This window comes from Heterodontus francisci, chromosome 12, assembly GCF_036365525.1.
Source record: "Heterodontus francisci isolate sHetFra1 chromosome 12, sHetFra1.hap1, whole genome shotgun sequence".
In the NCBI taxonomy this organism is placed as follows: Eukaryota; Metazoa; Chordata; class Chondrichthyes; order Heterodontiformes; family Heterodontidae; genus Heterodontus; species Heterodontus francisci.
In genome coordinates, this window is record NC_090382.1 from 83,164,301 (window position 1) to 83,182,377 (window position 18,077).

Genomic DNA, 18,077 nt, shown 5'->3' on the forward strand with positions numbered 1-18,077 from the left:
CTATGGAATAAGAGAAAATTAACAGGCTTGGATGGACTGAAGTGGAAGGAGGGGCAGAAGAAAGATTTATTTGCCTTTGGAGCCCCATTTGACGTAATGGCTCACTGTTCCCCAGAATTATCAGAAGGGAAGATGGTCAAAGACTTTTCCGCCTTCATTCGGGGGTAGATGCTCTTTACTTGCTCAATGCGAATTATCAGTTTGTTTTTCCATTGTAAGCTATTCATTCAGGAATACTCACAGCAGTTACAAGGAAGGCTTCCCATCAATTGGCAGCAAGGGAGATAGAGAAGCTAGGGTAAAGGTACTACAAAACTTGTCACTGGAATGGAGAAATTTAATGGTGTAACGTCTTTCTAAAGCTTTGGGGAGGGGGGTAGGTTCTGTGGATCCAACATTCATACCTTCTGATGGCTCACAGAATTACATTTAAAATATAACATCTATGGATACTGGCTCACCAAAATAAGCAGAGAGTGAGCTTGTGGAAAATAATGGTATTTAGCTGCTCAGCCCAAAATGTCAGAATAGGTAAAAATAAAAATTGATCAGATTGTTCTTAGTTCACCAGATCATGTATTACTTGCAGCCAAGGAGACAATCTGTCCCTATGCCAATATTGCTTTGAGCTAGCCATCAGGAAATGTACATAATGGCCTGGGCTCCTCTGATTTTCCATTCTTCTCAGGGAGGCTCTTGTAACTAGATTTTCTAACTAGCCTAATTGTTAACATCTGAATTAACCCATTTAAAATAAATAGTTAATGCTGAAATTAAAATGCCAATCTGAACTGCTAGGCTTTGGCCTCCACCCTTTGCCTCCCCCAAAAGTACGACCGAGACAAATTACGTTACTCAACTACCATGATGTAGCAAATCTGAAAACCACTGCCTCATGCAAGTTATACAAACCAGAATGTCCATGTATGATCTCAGAAAGGTGACAGCAGGATGCTATAATTAACTCCGGCACTTAGGTATTCGAGAGAGGGAAATCAACCAATGTTCTTGTTCCTGATGAGTGTGGCTAGTACCCATCTAATTGTAGCCTATAAGGTTATTGACTTGACGAAAGATGAATGGAAGAAAAAAATCACCGATCACACTCTGGAACTCCTCTGAACTTTATAGCTGGGTGTAAGTAGCTATCACTTCATAACGAGCCAAATATTCTCATACTATTGTTCGTCATTTCATCCAATTTTTTAAAACATAAAAACAATTTAAACTGAAGTTGCATTTTGGGATTTTTGATCTCTATTTCATGGTAAGGATTTGGGAATGAGTTAGGTTTAAATGTATTAAAAAAAAACTGAATTTGGACATTTAAAAAATGGCCGCAGACATTGAAGTCATGTACAAAAGCCAGATGAACCAGTTTGTGGCATGGCATAGCTCACAGTTGATCTCAAGCAACGAAAGTCAATTATCTCATCATAGCTCTCAAGTCAGCAATAACAGATGCTTTATTCAAACTCAAACCCTTTTCGTTGCAAGGGGAGCGGGGGGTGGGGTGTGGCAGACATCTAGGTGAAAATATAGGTAGAAGGTTTTATTGGCAACACTACTGATGAATTAATGATTGAAAAAGGATTAAGAGGGACAACCCTCCCATTAGCTGGGACAAGCTGCCAGCCAGTTGGGCCTGGGGAAGAAGCCTAGCCTAGTGAGGGGAAACTCACTCATGAAGGTCAGAGCTTACTAAGATCAGAAGACTAAACAGTAACAAATTAAGTCAGCCTGATAATACTGCTAGTGTGGATATTTATTAATTTTCATATTCTCAGAGGGTTCTGCAGTTAGTTGAATCAGGATGAGATTTATTTACATCTGTTACATGGTGTTCACTTGCTGTATATAAAATAAATTAACAGTTTGTATTTGGCATCATACCAAGTATTTGCCTGTCTTTGAAAAGACTAGAGAAGCATCCAAGAGCATGTTTGAAATACATGGTATCCAGTCCTGATCATAAAGTGTCCTATTGTCACACTCCGGGTTACACAACTGCATAAATAGTACTGGGTACTATTGGCATACTCCTGAATTTAAGCTGCTCACATTGCTTACGGGAGTAACCAATACCCAAGAGAATGCCCAAGGTAGACTCAATTTTTGTACCAGCTACCTCAAGAGGATCTGCTGCTTTATAGCAAGAAGTTCAAATCTGGCCCAGACTGAGGGGGATGAAAGTTTTGTCTGTCAGCTGTAAAAACCTAATAAAATTATTACAGTTTCAACTTAATTTGTAGAAAGTGCAAATCCAGAGGCCAAGACTGACCAAAATTCTGCATTAAATGATTAATTTCATTTTCCCAGCTAGCAAAGATGGCAGGTTTGCAAATTTAATTCATTAGATTATTTTAATATAAAAGAGATCATTTTTGATGTCACTTTTTCAAAATAAAAAGCTTCATATATTTAGATAGGTACAATCTGTGGCAGAAGTGACACATATAACCAACAAGATGTACATTACCTTGATGGAGTGGGAAATGTAAAATGTCAATTTAAGGAGATAGAGAGATTTTTAATTAGTAATGGGTTGAGGGGTTATGGAGAACAGGCAGGAAAATGGAGTTGAGGCCGAGACGAGATCAGCCAAGATCGTATTGAATGGTGGAGCAAGCTTGAGGGGCTAAATTGCCTACTCCTGCTCCTACTACTTATGTCTCCTTAGTCCAGAAGAGGGTGCTCTTCTAAGATGAAGCAGCTTCACTCTAGCTAACCTACACTTCTAATGGCATGTATTCTTTTTGCAAAGTCCTATAAACTCCATTAAGCCCTGATGATTTGGATAGATGGCTTCTAAAATCTATATAAACTGTGTCTTTTTCAAATCAAGTTCCAACGATCACAGGGAACTTCAAGGAATTGGCAGAAAAATTTAATTCTGAAAAATGTTATTCTTAAATTGAATTTTTCAATATTGACACTAGTATTAAAAGGTGAAAAAAGAATATTTTTTCAACAGTTAGCTCATTCTGAATACAGTTCATTACCCAGCTGGTCCTCTCCTCAAAAATAAAATTTTCCAAACATTAGAGTTAATACGATAAATAAACAGCCACTGTTAAATGCTCACTGACATTATGTTAAACCACTTGACAATTTCTTTACACATTTATTGCAGAAAAAAATTCTCCAAAAGTAACAAAATGGGAATTATATATTGCACACTTAGGGAAAGTATTTACAGAATGTCCTGGAGGTTTTGTACAGTTTAGCCAATAACTTCCATTTAAGTCAAATAAATTAAAAAATACTGTAAAAGACATTACAATTGACAACATATTAAATACAATGATCTTTCGGTGTACAATGCTCTTAAACTCAGCATTCATGTGTTGCAATTATTTAGAAATTACCTTGCAAGTTATTTTGAAAAGTTACACAAAATCTCCCTTAAGACTTTAAAACTATGATGCAAGAAAGAAAAAAGTGCAAGAGAAGTTTTGTGTTTATACAAGAGTACTGTCTTTGAGTACAGTAAAGGACAAGACAGATCAATAGCATCACTCCCAAAAAATCCAAATATCCCTTATTAAAGTGAACTCAGTTTTGAATCTTTAAAAAAAAAAGTACCTGGCATCTTGCACATCACTACCTCAACCAAAATAAATCAGGTTTTTCACGTTAGCCAAGCCTCTCATCCTATATTCCCTATGATTAAGGCTGTGATTGAAGTAACAAGCACAAAATCAATTCATACTGTAGCTGGCTCAGACACATTACAGAATAAACTCCAAGCAGTATACCAAAGATATTTACTACTGTACTTTCGTGCCTGTGAAACCATCATTTTAATTCATCCTCAATTTTTTTTCCCTCCCTTTTCCCCCATTCTATACATCATTCCTTGACTAAAGACAGCAAATGGATGACTGGAAGCCAGCCTCCTGACAATGCTGCTAGAAACACCAAGCTTTCATTCCTCTCCAAAAGGCTGCAGCTGGGATACTTGACTTACTATGCATGTTGCAGGGAGATAGAGGGAAAACACTACACACTGGCACAAACCTAAGTAAAATTCCTTATTGAAAAGTATTAATAAATCTATGAGAGATTCTAATTTCTCAAAGTGGATGCTTATTTTATCAGATTACATTTATTTTGGTTTATTGCCCATATTTCAACCTCTTACTCCACCTTTTCTCCCTTTTGGTCCTGAAAGATTTTTACTTGTAGTATTTCTGGACGACTGGACTTCAAGGCAGCCACTAAAGCCTGCCAAATCATATCCTTACCCAACATTCCACCCCAGTCTCAACCAGGGTGAGCATTAGGTTGTGAAACCAGTGCTGTCAAACTGGGGACGAGAGTCTTGCAGAGATTACTATACTATAAAATATTTTGTGTAAAGTTAAGATTGATTATGCACTAAAAGTGGACAAGAGAAGAAAGTTATTAGATTGTCTCATCACATTATCCTACGCGAAGAACCTATTCAAACAATCCACATGCTGAAGTACATGTTAAAGATCAATGTCTCACCATATAAGCAACATTCCCAATCCACCCACCCCCAAGGTTTCCTCGGTCATTAGTCCTACTCATTGCTGTGTGACAACAGTGCATGAGCAAGCTAATACATTGCATCATTTAGCACCTTCGGCTGAATACCATGCATAAAATTAGAGAACAAATAGCAAAATCAAAACTAAGCTAAACTGGAATTTAGGAAACGGAAATGGGAGCAGAATAAAGCCCTTGGTACAGTATTGTGAGGTAGTACAGTATTGAATTGATTTCCCCGCCCCATTAAAAACATTTTAAAAATAGGTTGGGGTCAGATCAGCTGACTGATGGACTGTTACTGATAGAAACAAATGAGTGCATTGCATCTGTGACTGATGCTTTCCTATATCATTTTATTGGCTGTAATCCCCACACCTTCACTGCTTCAATGCTTAAATGATAGCAACAGCAATCATAGATAATGACTTTACTAATTAAAAGGCAATGATTAGCATTGTTCAACTTTGTCAGTTACATAAAAGTACTTCCTAAAACATTAAAACATAGACTTTGAAGTTTATTCTTAATAGGGCTTTTGTAAAAGTAAACGTACAAAACATTTCTTTCCAAACACACTGTCCAGAGAGTACAAAAAAATAAAAACACGTAAATATATGTTCAGGTTCAGAAAGAACAGGAGAGGTTAGTCCGACTTCCCTGAAGTCAAAAAAAGTTTCCGTATATGCAAGGTCATGGTTCTAGATTAATCAGAAGACAGCAATCTCATGCTGATGAAAGGTCACAGACCTGAAACGTTAACTCTGCTTCACTCTCCACAGTTGCTGCCAGACCTGAGTATTTCCAGCACTTAGTTTCTATTTCAGATTTCCAGCATCCGCAGTATTTTGCGTTTAATTTCATGCTCTTGATTTCAAATTGTGGTTGCTCAAATACATTACTAAGAGCATTTTACTTTCCCTTTTGATCTCCTCTTTCAAAATTCTCCACTGTTGTTTTGGCTGTGGATAGTTTAAGAGTGTTCAGAAAGGTGACTGTTTTGTTTTGAAATACAGCCTTTTTTCCCCATCACCGCGATATTCTTCTATGGCATTTTCATGCAGCTAAAATACAGAAGCTTTGCCACTTAGGACTGAAATTACAGAGCATGGAGTATGTAGATAATTTGGTGCTGTCTTCCAGTCTGTGCAATTATTTCCCTTGCAATTGTTCAACATGACTTGGCAATTAAGCAATTCAAAGCAGTATCTGGGCCACGTATGGTGAATGAGTGCTTGCTATAGCTGCCAGCAAGGGCAGGTCACTGGATTCGATCCTAAGATAGGAGGAGACAGAAGTAGTAGTTTCAAATTAGAATTCTGTAAAGCAAAGTACACAAGACATCAGCACACCTTCACCTAGCTACTCTCTACTATTTAAATCTTACTGATAGATGCATTTTGGTTCAAAGAAAATATGTAACTTTCCAACTGTTGGTTGTTATTTCTGACTGACATAAAATATGATTGCGTTCATAATTCACTAAGCTGGATATATCCAATATTTGATACAAGTTTTTTTTAAGTGACTCCCTGCTCTAGAGTCTATTCAGTGAGTATCTGCACCATACAGAAAGGAATGTCCCACTGTTCAATTTCTAGGCTGTGTTGAATTAGGCAAATTTCAGCCATGGCAGTGAAAAGGACATTAAAATTAGCCTCGGTATCTTGGGTTGGGGGGGGGGGGGAAATCAGCCACAGCTTCTGCTGCTGAGTGCAATCAATAAATCTGACAAATTTGGCATCTAACACTGACCAAAATGACTATAAAAGCTGCTGGACTGTTATGTAAGCAAATGCTCACTGATGTCCTTTGAAGATGGGCGCATGCCACCACTGCCTGATCTGGCATTTTTAGGGACTCCAGGCCCACACTGCATGGTAGACTTAGTGTCTTCAAGGCAATTAGGAATGGACAATATGTAGTCCCACATCCCAAAAAACGAATAAATACAGAAGTGTTGAGATTAACTACTTGCAGCTGAATGGATTAGGCACACCAGGTGAAGGCTCAAGTGGTCATTTCAGCAAGTTACTGTAGGGCGATCAGTGCCATGGAACTGTACCCTTTTGGAGAGGGCAACAGAAAATGACAGAAAAAAAAACATTGCCAAGTATTTTTGGAAGCTTGAAAAATGAACTAGGAAATACTTTCAAGCAGGTAAAACAAGAACATCCCAGAGAGCTGACTGAATCGTGATCAAAACTGTAGAGGAGGTGGAACACTGTTGTTAAAAGCACTTTGTGGTGTGGTACTTTAAGTTATTCATTCCAGAAAGGGTCCAGGATTCTATCTTTGCTTGGAAGGAGTAGGACTGCAATCTTTATTCAACATTACCTGCTGGAAAGTGCACTTAAGAACACAGGAACACAGATAAGAATCAGGTTTGGGTGTGATGGACTAGGTTGACTCCATTAAGGTACCAGAAAATTACCAGCACCATGTTGTTAGACCCCAGCATGAATCAGTGCCTTCAGGACAAAAGGAAAAACACCAGGGGGAAGATGATGTCATTCAATAAACTGATTGGTACAAGCTATATGTGCAACATTCCTCTGTTTATTTATGTAGAGATACAGCACTGAAACAGGCCCTTCGGCCCACCGAGTCTGTGCCAACCATCAACCACCCATTTATACTAATCCTACATTAATCCCATATTCCTACCACATCCCCACCTGTAGGTATTGTCATCTTGAGTTGTGTACCTATCATAACCTCTGCATCACCAACTCGTTCTTCTACACTAAACCCTGTCACCAGGTTTCATGGAGGCACCCAAGATCACATCGTTGGCACCGGCTGGACCTCATCGTCACAAGGCGAGCCTCTATAAACAGCGTTCAAATCACATGCAGCTTCCACAGTGCGGACTGCGACACCAACCACTCCCCGGCGTGCAGCAAGGTTAGACTCAAACCAAAGAAGCTGCATCACTCCAAGCAGAAGGGCCACCCGCGCATCAACACGAGCAGAATTTCTTATTCCCAGCTGTTACAAAAATTTCTAAATTCACTTGTAAAAGCCCTTCAAAACACTCCCCCAGGGGATGCTGAGACCAAGTGGGCCCACATCAGAGACGCCATCTATGACTCAGCAATGACCACCTATGGCAAACGTGTGAAGAGAAATGCAGACTGGTTTCAAGCTCATTTTGAAGAGCTGGAACCTGTCATAGCCGCTAAGCGCATCACACTGCTGAACTACAAGAAAGCCTCCAGCGAGTTAACATCCGTAGCACTTAAAGCAGCCAGAAGCACTGCACAAAGAACAGCCAGGCGCTGCGCAAATGACTACTGGCAATACCTATGCAGTCATATTCAGCTGGCCTCAGACACCGGAAACATCAGAGGAATGTATGATGGCATTAAGAGAGCTTTTGGGCCAACCATCAAGAAGATCGCCCCCCTCAAATCTAAATCAGGGGACACAATCACTGACCAACGCAAGCAAATGGACCGCTGGGTTGAGCACTACCTAGAACTGTACTCCAGGGAGAATGCTGTCACTGAGACTGCCCTCAATGCAGCCCAGCCTCTACCAGTCATGGATGAGCTGGACATACAGCCAACAAAATCGGAACTCAGTGATGCCATTGATTCTCTAGCCAGTGGAAAAGCCCCTGGGAAGGACAGCATTACCCCTGAAATAATCAAGAGTGCCAAGCCTGCTATACTCTCAGCACTCCATGAACTGCTTTGCCTGTGCTGGAACGAGGGAGCAGTACCTCAGGACATGCGCGATGCCAATATCATCACCCTCTATAAAAACAAAGGTGACCGCGGTGACTGCAACAACTACCGTAGAATCTCCCTGCTCAGCATAGTGGGGAAAGTCTTTGCTCGAGTCGCTTTAAACAGGCTCCAGAAGCTGGCCGAGCGCGTATACCGAGGCACTGTGTGGCTTTCGTGCAGAGATTGACTATTGACATGCTGTTCTCCCTTCATCAGATACAGGAGAAATGCCGCGAACAACAGATGCCCCTCTACGTTGCTTTCATTGATCTCACCAAAGCCTTTGACCTCATCAGCAGACGTGGTCTCTTCAGACTACTAGAAAAGATCAGATGTCCACCAAAGCTACTAAGTATCATCACCTCATTCCATGACAATATGAAAGGCACAATTCAGCATAGCGGCACCTCGTCAGACCCCTTTCCTATCCTGAGTGGCGTGAAACAGGGCTGTGTTCTCGCACCCACACTGTTTGGGATTTTCTTCTCCCTGCTGCTCTCACATGCGTTCATGTTTTCAGAAGAAGGAATTTTCCTCCACACAAGATCAGGGGGCAGGTTGTTCAACCTTGTCTGTCCAAGAGCGAAGTCCAAAGTATGGAAAGCCCTCATCAGGGAACTCCTCTTTGCTGACGATGCTACTTTAACATCTCACACTGAGGAGTGTCTGCAGAATCTCATCGACAGGTTTGCGGCTGCCTGCAACGAATTTGGCCTAACCATCAGCCTCAAGAAATTGAACATCATGGGACAGGACGTCAGAAATGCTCCATCCATCAATATCGGCGACCACGCTCTGGAAGTGATTCAAGATTTCACCTACCTAGGCTCAACTATCACCAGTAACCTGTCTCTCGATGCAGAAATCAACAAGCGCATGGGAAAGGCTTCCACTGCTATGTCCAGACTGGCCAAGAGAGTGTGGGAAAATGGCGCACTGACACGGAACACAAAAGTCCGAGTGTATCAAGCCTGTGTCCTCAGTACCTTGCTCTATGGCAGCGAGGCCTGGACAACGTATGTCAGCCAAGAGTGACGTCTCAATTCATTCCATCTTCGCTGCCTCCGGAGAATACTTGGCATCAGGTGGCAGGACCGTATCTCCAACACAGAAGTCCTTGAGGCGGCCAACATCCCCAGCTTATACACACTACTGAGTCAGCGGTGCTTGAGATGGCTTGGCCATGTGAGCCGCATGGAAGATGGCAGGATCCCCAAGGACACATTGTGCAGCGAGCTCGCCACTGGCATCAGACCCACCGGCCGTCCATGTCTCCGCTTTAAAGACATCTGCAAACGCGACATGAATTTCTGTGACATTGACCACAAGTCGTGGGAGTCAGTTGCTAGTGATCGCCAGAGCTGGCGGACAGCCATACAGGCGGGGCTAAAGTGTGGCAAGTCAAAGAGACTTAGCAGTTAGCAGGAAAAAAAAACAGAAGCGCAAGGGGAGAGCCAACTGTGTAACAGCCCCGACAAACAATTTTTTCTGCAGCACCTGTGGAAGAGTCTGTCACTCTAATATTGGCCTTTATAGCCACTCCAGGTGCTGCTCCACAAACCACTGACCACCTCCAGGCGCTTACCCATTGTCTCTCGAGACAAGGAGGCCAAAGAATCCCATATTCCTACCACATCCCCACCTGTAGGTATTGTCATCTTGCTGTGGTACAATTCAACAGGTTACAGATGCCCCCTTCCCCCATGCCTCGCCAAAGCAGCCATTATTCCTGATCTCAATAGCGAGTGTTGGCAGGCTGTTTGGAGCGAGTATCGCGGGGAAGCAGATTCCTTTATTCTGCTGACATCCAGAAACACACACATGCATGCACTCCCGGAAGAGGTGACTGAATAGTGATCAGGACAGGTTGGCCTATTGGCCCTCCCTAACCCAGAATGATGATGCCACTTGTATCACATCCTCCAGGCCAGGATAAGCTAAATGAGCAGAAACAAGGGACTATTCCTGGGGCCTTCCTGGCTTATATGGCTCAGCTGATGTGTAATAAAATTCAATGCTCTCATCAACAAATTAGCTTTCTGGTTTGCTGTTGACAGCAAGCCTCAACTTCAAAAGGATTTCATTCATTTATTTGGTGTCTCCAAAATGTGCATCAATCGTATGGGGTTGAAGGTGATTTCGAGCTTTGGATCAGAAATTGGCTAGCTGAAAGAAGACAGAGGGTGGTGGTTGATGGCAAATGTTCATCCTGGAGTTTAGTTACTAGTGGTGTACCGCAAGGATCTGTTTTGGGGCCACTGCTGTTTGTCATCTTTATAAATGACCTGGAAGAGGGTGTGGAAGGGTGGGTTAGTAAATTTGCGGATGACACTAAGGTCGGTGGAGTTGTGGATAGTGCCGAAGGATGTTGTAGGGTACAGAGGGACATAGATAGGCTGCAGAGCTCGGCTGAGAGATGGCAAATGGAGTTTAATGCGGAAAAGTGCGAGGTGATTCACTTTGGAAGGAGTAACAGGAATGCAGAGTACTGGGCTAATGGGAAGATTCTTGGTAGTGTAGATGAACAGAGAGATCTTGGTGTCCAGGTGCATAAATCCCTGAAGGTTGCTACCCAGGTTAATAGGGCTGTTAAGAAGGCATATGGGGTGTTAGCTTTTATTTGTAGGGGGATCGAGTTTCGGAGCCACGAGGTCATGCTGCAGCTGTACAAAACTCTGGTGAGACCGCACCTGGAGTATTGCGTGCAGTTCTGGTCACCGCATTATCGGAAGGATGTGGAAGCTATGGAAAGGGTGCAGAGGAGATTTGCCTGGTATGGAGGGAAGGTCTTACGAGGAAAGGCTGAGGGACTTGAGGTTGTTTTCGTTGGAGAGAAGGAGGAGGAGAGGTAACTTAATAGAGACATATAAGATAATCAGAGGGTTAGATCGGGTGGATAGTCGGAGTCTTTTTCCTCGGATGGTGATGGCAAACACAAGGGGACATAGCTTTAAGTTGAGGGGTGATAGATATAGGACAGATGTCAGAGGTAGTTTCTTTACTCAGAGAGTAGTAGGGGCGTGGAACGCCCTGCCTGCAACAGTAGTAGACTCGCCAACTTTAAGGACATTTAAGTGGTCATTGGATAGACATATGGATGAAAATGGAATAGTGTAGGTCAGATGGTTTCACAGGTCGGCGCAACATCGAGGGCCGAAGGGCCTGTACTGCGCTGTAATGTTCTAATTCTAATTCAATCATTGCTGAAGGGGTGGCCAGGTAGATGACCTACTCTCTGACCTTTGCTCTCATCATAAGGTGACATATAAAAATGAGCTGGGGTGGTGGCACCAGCACCATCCACTGCCCAGTGGCAGCACATCGGAAATTAGGAACTGAGTACTGGTTTGTAGGTTTGCAGCCACATTTTGAAACTCTGAAGTAGCACTTCAGTGCTCCAACAAGGTGTACACCACAATGTTACAAATTGAGCTTTGTTATCTTCAAAAATTGATCTCCACAGTCCAAAGGTCAGAACCACTTACCCCAATACCATGCCCAATTCCTTGACATGTACTCTCATTTGGCCCTTAAGGTACTCTGACAACATCTTGCTTTTGAAGTATAGCTCTTGCAGCCGATCTTCAAGGTGCATTACACACTATATGAAAAAAGTTTAAGCAGCAAAATTAGTTCAACATCTTGTAAGAAATCACACAAAGTAATTTGATCTAAACCAATATTTGTGAAGGTAAATTGGTATTCCATCTCCTGCTACACCAAAATACACAAATTACATAAAAAATGAGTTTGGGGGGGGGGGGGGGTGGTTGGCAGTGTGGTGGACAGCTTCTCTTTTCTTTCTAAACTCAAATCCAAAGCAGAATAACCAAACAAAATTATTTTCTAACAGTTGAGACTTTGTGTGATGCAAAATGAGTTTTAACATTTTCAATTCATTTCCTGCTGCTGTTAAGCAAAGCTGCCTGAATTTAACATTAACCTTACTTGGGGATCACAGGGGAGGAAAAGTGTTACACTGGTACAATTGGAGGTGTGCTGTAAGAAAGGGGAGCGCGGAGTAAAGGGAATTTCTGAATCAATTTCTCAAACTGTCTGTCCACTGAGTCCCATGCCTCTCTGTTTCTAGTAACATCTTGTAAAATACCTGCCCTCTCGCAAACAGAGCCCTTCAGATCTATAACTTCATCCTGATGAGTGCATGCATATCTTAACTCTTACTTGGCTCACTAACAGTAACTCTTGTCTATTCACCATAGATGCTCCAACCTGACCACTTGTTACACTACATTTGCAGTCCAAATACTCCTGTGTGGTGTATCACTCACCACAGGTCCTGTCTAGGCCTATTCCTATATCTTTGAACCACCTCATTCACTTCAAAGCCTCTCCTAAGACTCCTATTGTTTGCCACCACCTTCACACTAAAGGTCAGCAAAGGAAACCCGACTGAGCCCGAATGACAGACCAGGAGGTGCGACCTGACCTGAACCTGACACATGTTGTCGGGTCGGGTAGCAGGCCTATACATCAGTACATGGGTAAAGGCCTGCTACCCAACTCGACCCCAACGAAACCAGACGACGTGTCGGGTGCAGGTTGGGTCGCACTTCCGGGCCTGGCATTTGGGCTCAGTGAGTTTCCTTTGCAGACCTTTACTTCACACTAATAAAAAACCTTTCTTCTATCTTTCCGTTGAGTCATTACTCATCCTTGGTCATTTGAACCTCCATCTGAGCTGCTCTGCAACACTCTCAGCAAATTCTCTCTGGACACACACAATCTTCCCCTTCTTCACTGTACAAAGTTTTCACACCTCAAAAAGGTCTTTAACATCAATGGGGCTATGTCAAATTAAACATAGAAATTTACAGCAGATAAGCAGGGGCATTTGGCTCAACTCTATACCAAATCAATCCAAAACTAATCTCATTGTCCTAGTTTCTCCGTAACCCTGCATCTTTCTCTGCGTTAAATACTTATTTACACTTCTCTAAAAGAACACATGCCTCTGTCTCAACTATTCCCTGTAGTATGTATTCCATGCTCTAAACTCTCTATATAACGACAATTCTCAACCTCCTTCCCCACCTGCAGCAACAATTTTAAAATTGATAACTCTTTGCCATTGACTCCTAAGTTAGAGGAAATAAACTTTTATTCAAACCTTGAATAATTCTAAAACGTAAATATACTTTTGGCTTTCTCGGTCAGTGGAAGCAGTCCCAATATTGCAAATTTTTCACGATACAACCATATCATCTCATGCCTGCTATAATTCTGGTTAATTCAACACCACCTTCTCAAGGGCAATTAGGGATGGGCAACAAACGTTGTCCTTTCCAGCAACGCTCACATCCCATGAAAAAATGAAAAAAATGTATACTCTACAATATGGCGGCTAAAACTGATCAAAATACTCTGTGGGCTAGTCAGTGTCGTGAAAATAGTTAAATCATAACTTCTTTGCTTTTGTGCTCTATGTTCCTATTTATAAAATCTAAAATGCCTTTATATATTTGCAGCTTGGTTCTTGGTTACTCTATATGCTTCGATACCTTTAAGTACATATTCCTATTCCTTATTTTTCCTTTCAGGATGCATAACTTCTCAGATTCTGAAGACCTAGTTTCCCCTTATGACTTTATTATCGCCAATATCAATGAATCTCCATTCTCTGGTGCTTTCTCCTTTCCAAACTGACTTTCCATTGACTTCTTACAAAGCCCACCTCTAATCCTTCTTTTCTGCAAATAACATCCTATCTTTAACACATTATCCGACACAACGTCCTTAAAATGCAATATTGCCATGCATTTAATATTAAATGAGGACAGAGAGTATGAAGGAGGAGGAAGGAGTTTGAGGTTGCTCTTGTTCGTCAGTATGATCCTGCAGTAATAGGAGGATTTTGTTGCAGAGAAGCAGCACCACTTCAGATAGTCATATCAGGTTTTGTTGGTAGACCCCCAGGCAGGTTTATATGATAGGTGTTCTAATTTATGGATCGCCGACTGGTTCCAGAAATGGTCATCATGGAGATAAGTGATCAGTCAAAGGGTGCAGCAAGGCTGATGTTTTTTATTCATTCATGGATGTGAGTTTTGCTGGCTAAGACAGCATTTATTGCCCATCCCTAATTGCCCTTGAGAAGGTGGTGGTGAGCTACCTTCTTGAACCGCTGCAGTCCATGTGAGGTAGGTACACCCACAGTGCTGTTAGGAAGGGAGTTCCAGGATTTTGACCCAGCAACAGTGAAGGAACGGCGATATAGTGTGTCGGGATGGTGTGTGCCTTGGAGGTGTTCCCATGCATTTGCTGCCCTTGTCTATCTAGGTGGTAGTGGTCGCGGGTTTGGAAGGTGATGTCTAAGGAGACTTGGTGCTTTGCTGCAGTGCATTTTATAGATGGTACACACTGCTGCCATAGTAGGTCGGTGGTGGAGGGAGTGAATGTTTGTGGATGGTGTGCCAATCAAGCAAGCTGCTTTGTCCTGGATGGTGTTGAGCTTCTTGAGTGTTGTTAGAGCGGCACCGATCCAGGCAAGTGGAGAGTACTCCAGCACACTCCTGACTTGTGCCTTGTAGATGGTGGACAGGCTTTGAGGAGTCAGGTTGTGAGTTACTCGCCGCAGGATTCCTAGCCTCTGACCTTCTCTTGTAGCCACAGTATTTATATGGCTATGCCAGTTCAGTTTCTGGTCAATGGTAACCCCTCGGATGTTGATAGTGGGGGATTCAGTGAAGGTACTGCTATTAAATGTCAAGGGGAGATGGTTAGATTCTCTCTTGTTGGAGATGGTCATTGCCTGGAACTTAAGTGGCAAGTAACATTCACGCCACACATCAGCCCAAGCCTGGCTATTGTCCAGGTCTTGCTGCATTTCTACACAGACAGCTTCAGTATCTGAGGAGTTGTGAATGGTGCCGAACATTGTGCAATCATCAGCAAACATCCCCACTTCTGACCTTATGATTGAAGGAAGGTCATTGATGAAGCAGCTGAAGATGTTTAGGCCTAGGATACTACCCTAAGTAACTCCTGCAGTGATGTCCTGGAGCTGAGGTGATTGACCTCCAACAACCACAACCATCTTCCTTTGCGCTAGGTTTGACTCCAACCACTGGAGAGTTTTCCCCCGATTTCCATTGACGCCAGTTTTGCCGGGGTTCCATGATGCCATACTTGGTCAAATGCTGCCTTGATGTCAAGGACAGTTACTCTCACCTCACTTCTTGAGTTCAGCTCTTTTGTTCATGTTTGAACCAAGGCTGTAATGAGGTCAGGAGCCAAGTGGTCCTGGGGGAACCCAAACCGAGCGTCACTGAGCAGGTTATTGCTAAGCAAGTACCACTTGATAGCACAGTCGATGACACCTTCCATCACTTTACTGATGATTGAGAGTAGACTGATGGTATGGTAATCGGCAGGGTTGGACTTGTCCTGCTTTTTGTATACAGGACATACCTGGGCAATTTTCCACATTGCAGGGTAGATGCCAGGGTTGTAGCTATACTGGAACAGCTTGGCTCAGGGTGTGGCAAGTTCTAGAGCACAGATCTTCAGTACTATTGCTGGAATATTGTCAGGGCCCACAGCCTTTGCAGTATCCAGTGCCTTCAGTCGTTTCTTGATATCACGCGGAGGGAATCGAATTGGCTGAAGTCTGGCGTCTGTAATGCTGGGGAATTCAAGAGGAGGCAGAGATGGCGAGATGGATCATCAACTCGGCACTTCTGGCTGAAGATTGTTGCAAATGCTTCAGCCTTATCTTTTGCACTTATGTGCTGGACTCCCCCATCATTGAAGATGGGGACATTTGTGGAGCCACCTCCTCCAGTTAGTTGTTTAATTGTCCACCACCATTCACGACTGGATGTGGCAGGACTGCAGAGCTTAGATCTGATCCGTTGCTTATGGGATCACTTAGCTCTGTTTACGCAGTTTGGCACGCAAGTAGTCCTGGGTTGTAGCTTCACCAAGTTGACACCTCATTTTCAGGTATGCCTGCTGCTGCTCCTGGCATGCCCTCCTGCACTGTTCATTGAACCAGGGGTGGTCTCCTGGCTTGATGGTAATGGTAGAGTGGGGGATATGCTGGGCCATGAGGGTACAGATTGTGGTTGAGTACAATTTTGCTGCTGCTGATGGCCCACAGCGCCTCATGGATGCCAAGTTTTGCATTGCTAGATCTGTCCGAAATCTATCCCGTTTAGCACAGTGGTAGTGCCACACAACACGATGGAGGGTATCTTCAATGTGAAGGCAGGATGTCGTCTCCACAAAGAATGTGCGGTGGTCACTCCTACCAATATTGTCATGGATAGATGCATCTGCGGCAGGCAGATTCATGAGGACGAGGTCATGTATGTTTTTCCCTCTTGTTGGTTCCGTCACCACCAGCATCAGACCCAGTCTAGCAGCTATGTCCTTTATGACTCGGCCAGCTCAGTCAGTAGTGGTGCTACCGACCCACTCTTTGTGATGGACATTGAAGTCCCCCACCCAGAGTACATTCTGTGCCCTTGCCACTCTCAGTGCTTCCTCCAAGTGGTGTTCAACATGGAGGAGTACTGACTCATCAGTTGAGGGAGGGCAGTAGGTGGTAAGCAGCTGGAGGTTTCCAGGACGTACCCGGGGATAGTGATGGCAGTGTCTGGGACATTGTAAGGTATGATTCCGTGAGTATGACTATGTCAGACTGTTGCTTGACTAGTCTGTGGGACAGCTCTCCCAACTTTGGCACAAGCCCCCAGATGTGAGTAAGGAGGACCTTTGCAAGGTTGACCGGACTGGGTTTGCTGTTGTTGTTTCCGGTGCTTGTTTGATGCTGGGTGGTCCATCTGGTTTCATTCTTTATTGACTTCGTAGCAGTTAGATACAACTGAGTGGCTTGCTAGGCCATTCCAGAGGGCATTTAAGAGTCAATCGCATCACATGTAGGCCAGACCTGGTAAGGACAGCAGATTTCCTTCCCAAAAGGATATTAGTGAACCAGATGGGTTTTTACAACAATCGACAATGGTTTCATGGCCATCATTAGACTATCTTTTAATTCCAGATTTATTAATTGAATTCAAATTCAATCAAATTGTGGTGGGATTCAAACGCATGCCCCCGGAGCAATACCCTGGGTCTCTGGGTTACTAGTCCAGTGACAATAGCACCACGCCATCGCCTCCTCTGATGTGAACCAGATCAATCGCAACATTGATGTTGGTACAGCAGTGCCTGTCCCCAAGACATTATAAAGTGGGGTAAACTGGATTTTGAGATGTTAGTATATAGGCAAGTGAAAATTTATTTGAATATGCTAGAACAGATCACAATAGATAAATGCTAAAATTAAACATTTCCAAAATATCCTAATTGGACAATGGAAAGTGATGATAGGCAGAGTTATTTCCAACTACATTAATATTCAAGTTTTATTTTCAGGAATTATCTATCTGAAGAATTATAGGTGGTAGGACCATCCATATCTTGATAGTGTTATACTCACAAAGTTTGGAGAGAGATTTAGTTTGTAGAGCTGTAGAGTGGAATGAAGCAAGTTAGATACTAAGCTGGATACAAGTACTTCTTTCCCAAGTTTGTTGCTGTCTGTGGTGCGCCTCTGGCTACTTGCAAGCTGCACCGTCCATTTATCCAAGTCCGCGATAATGCAGACAGCTTCTGCTATTGGTTCATCCAACACTGAATGCTAAACAGGAAGAATATGACAGAAGTTATCTTCCAATTTAATGTATTAAATATCAAACATCTTGGATTCCCAAGATCAATTTCATCATAGGATTTAGTAAACCTGCAATGACATGTTATTGGGCAATGCTAGAATCCATTATTAAGGAAGTAGTAGCAGGACAT

The 18,077-nt window shown here is 42.9% G+C and overlaps 1 protein-coding gene across 1 annotated transcript in view; it reads right to left on the minus strand.

Moving 5' to 3' along the window:
* Positions 1-2,992: 2,992 nt before the first annotated feature.
* Positions 2,993-18,077, minus strand: part of LOC137375960 (folliculin-interacting protein 1-like) — a 132,620-nt gene continuing 117,535 nt past the window's right edge. The window contains 3 exon segments of the mRNA XM_068043760.1: positions 2,993-5,791; positions 11,735-11,850; positions 17,713-17,913. Of these exon segments, the coding sequence (XP_067899861.1) occupies positions 5,713-5,791; positions 11,735-11,850; positions 17,713-17,913 (396 nt within the window). The 3' untranslated portion in view covers positions 2,993-5,712.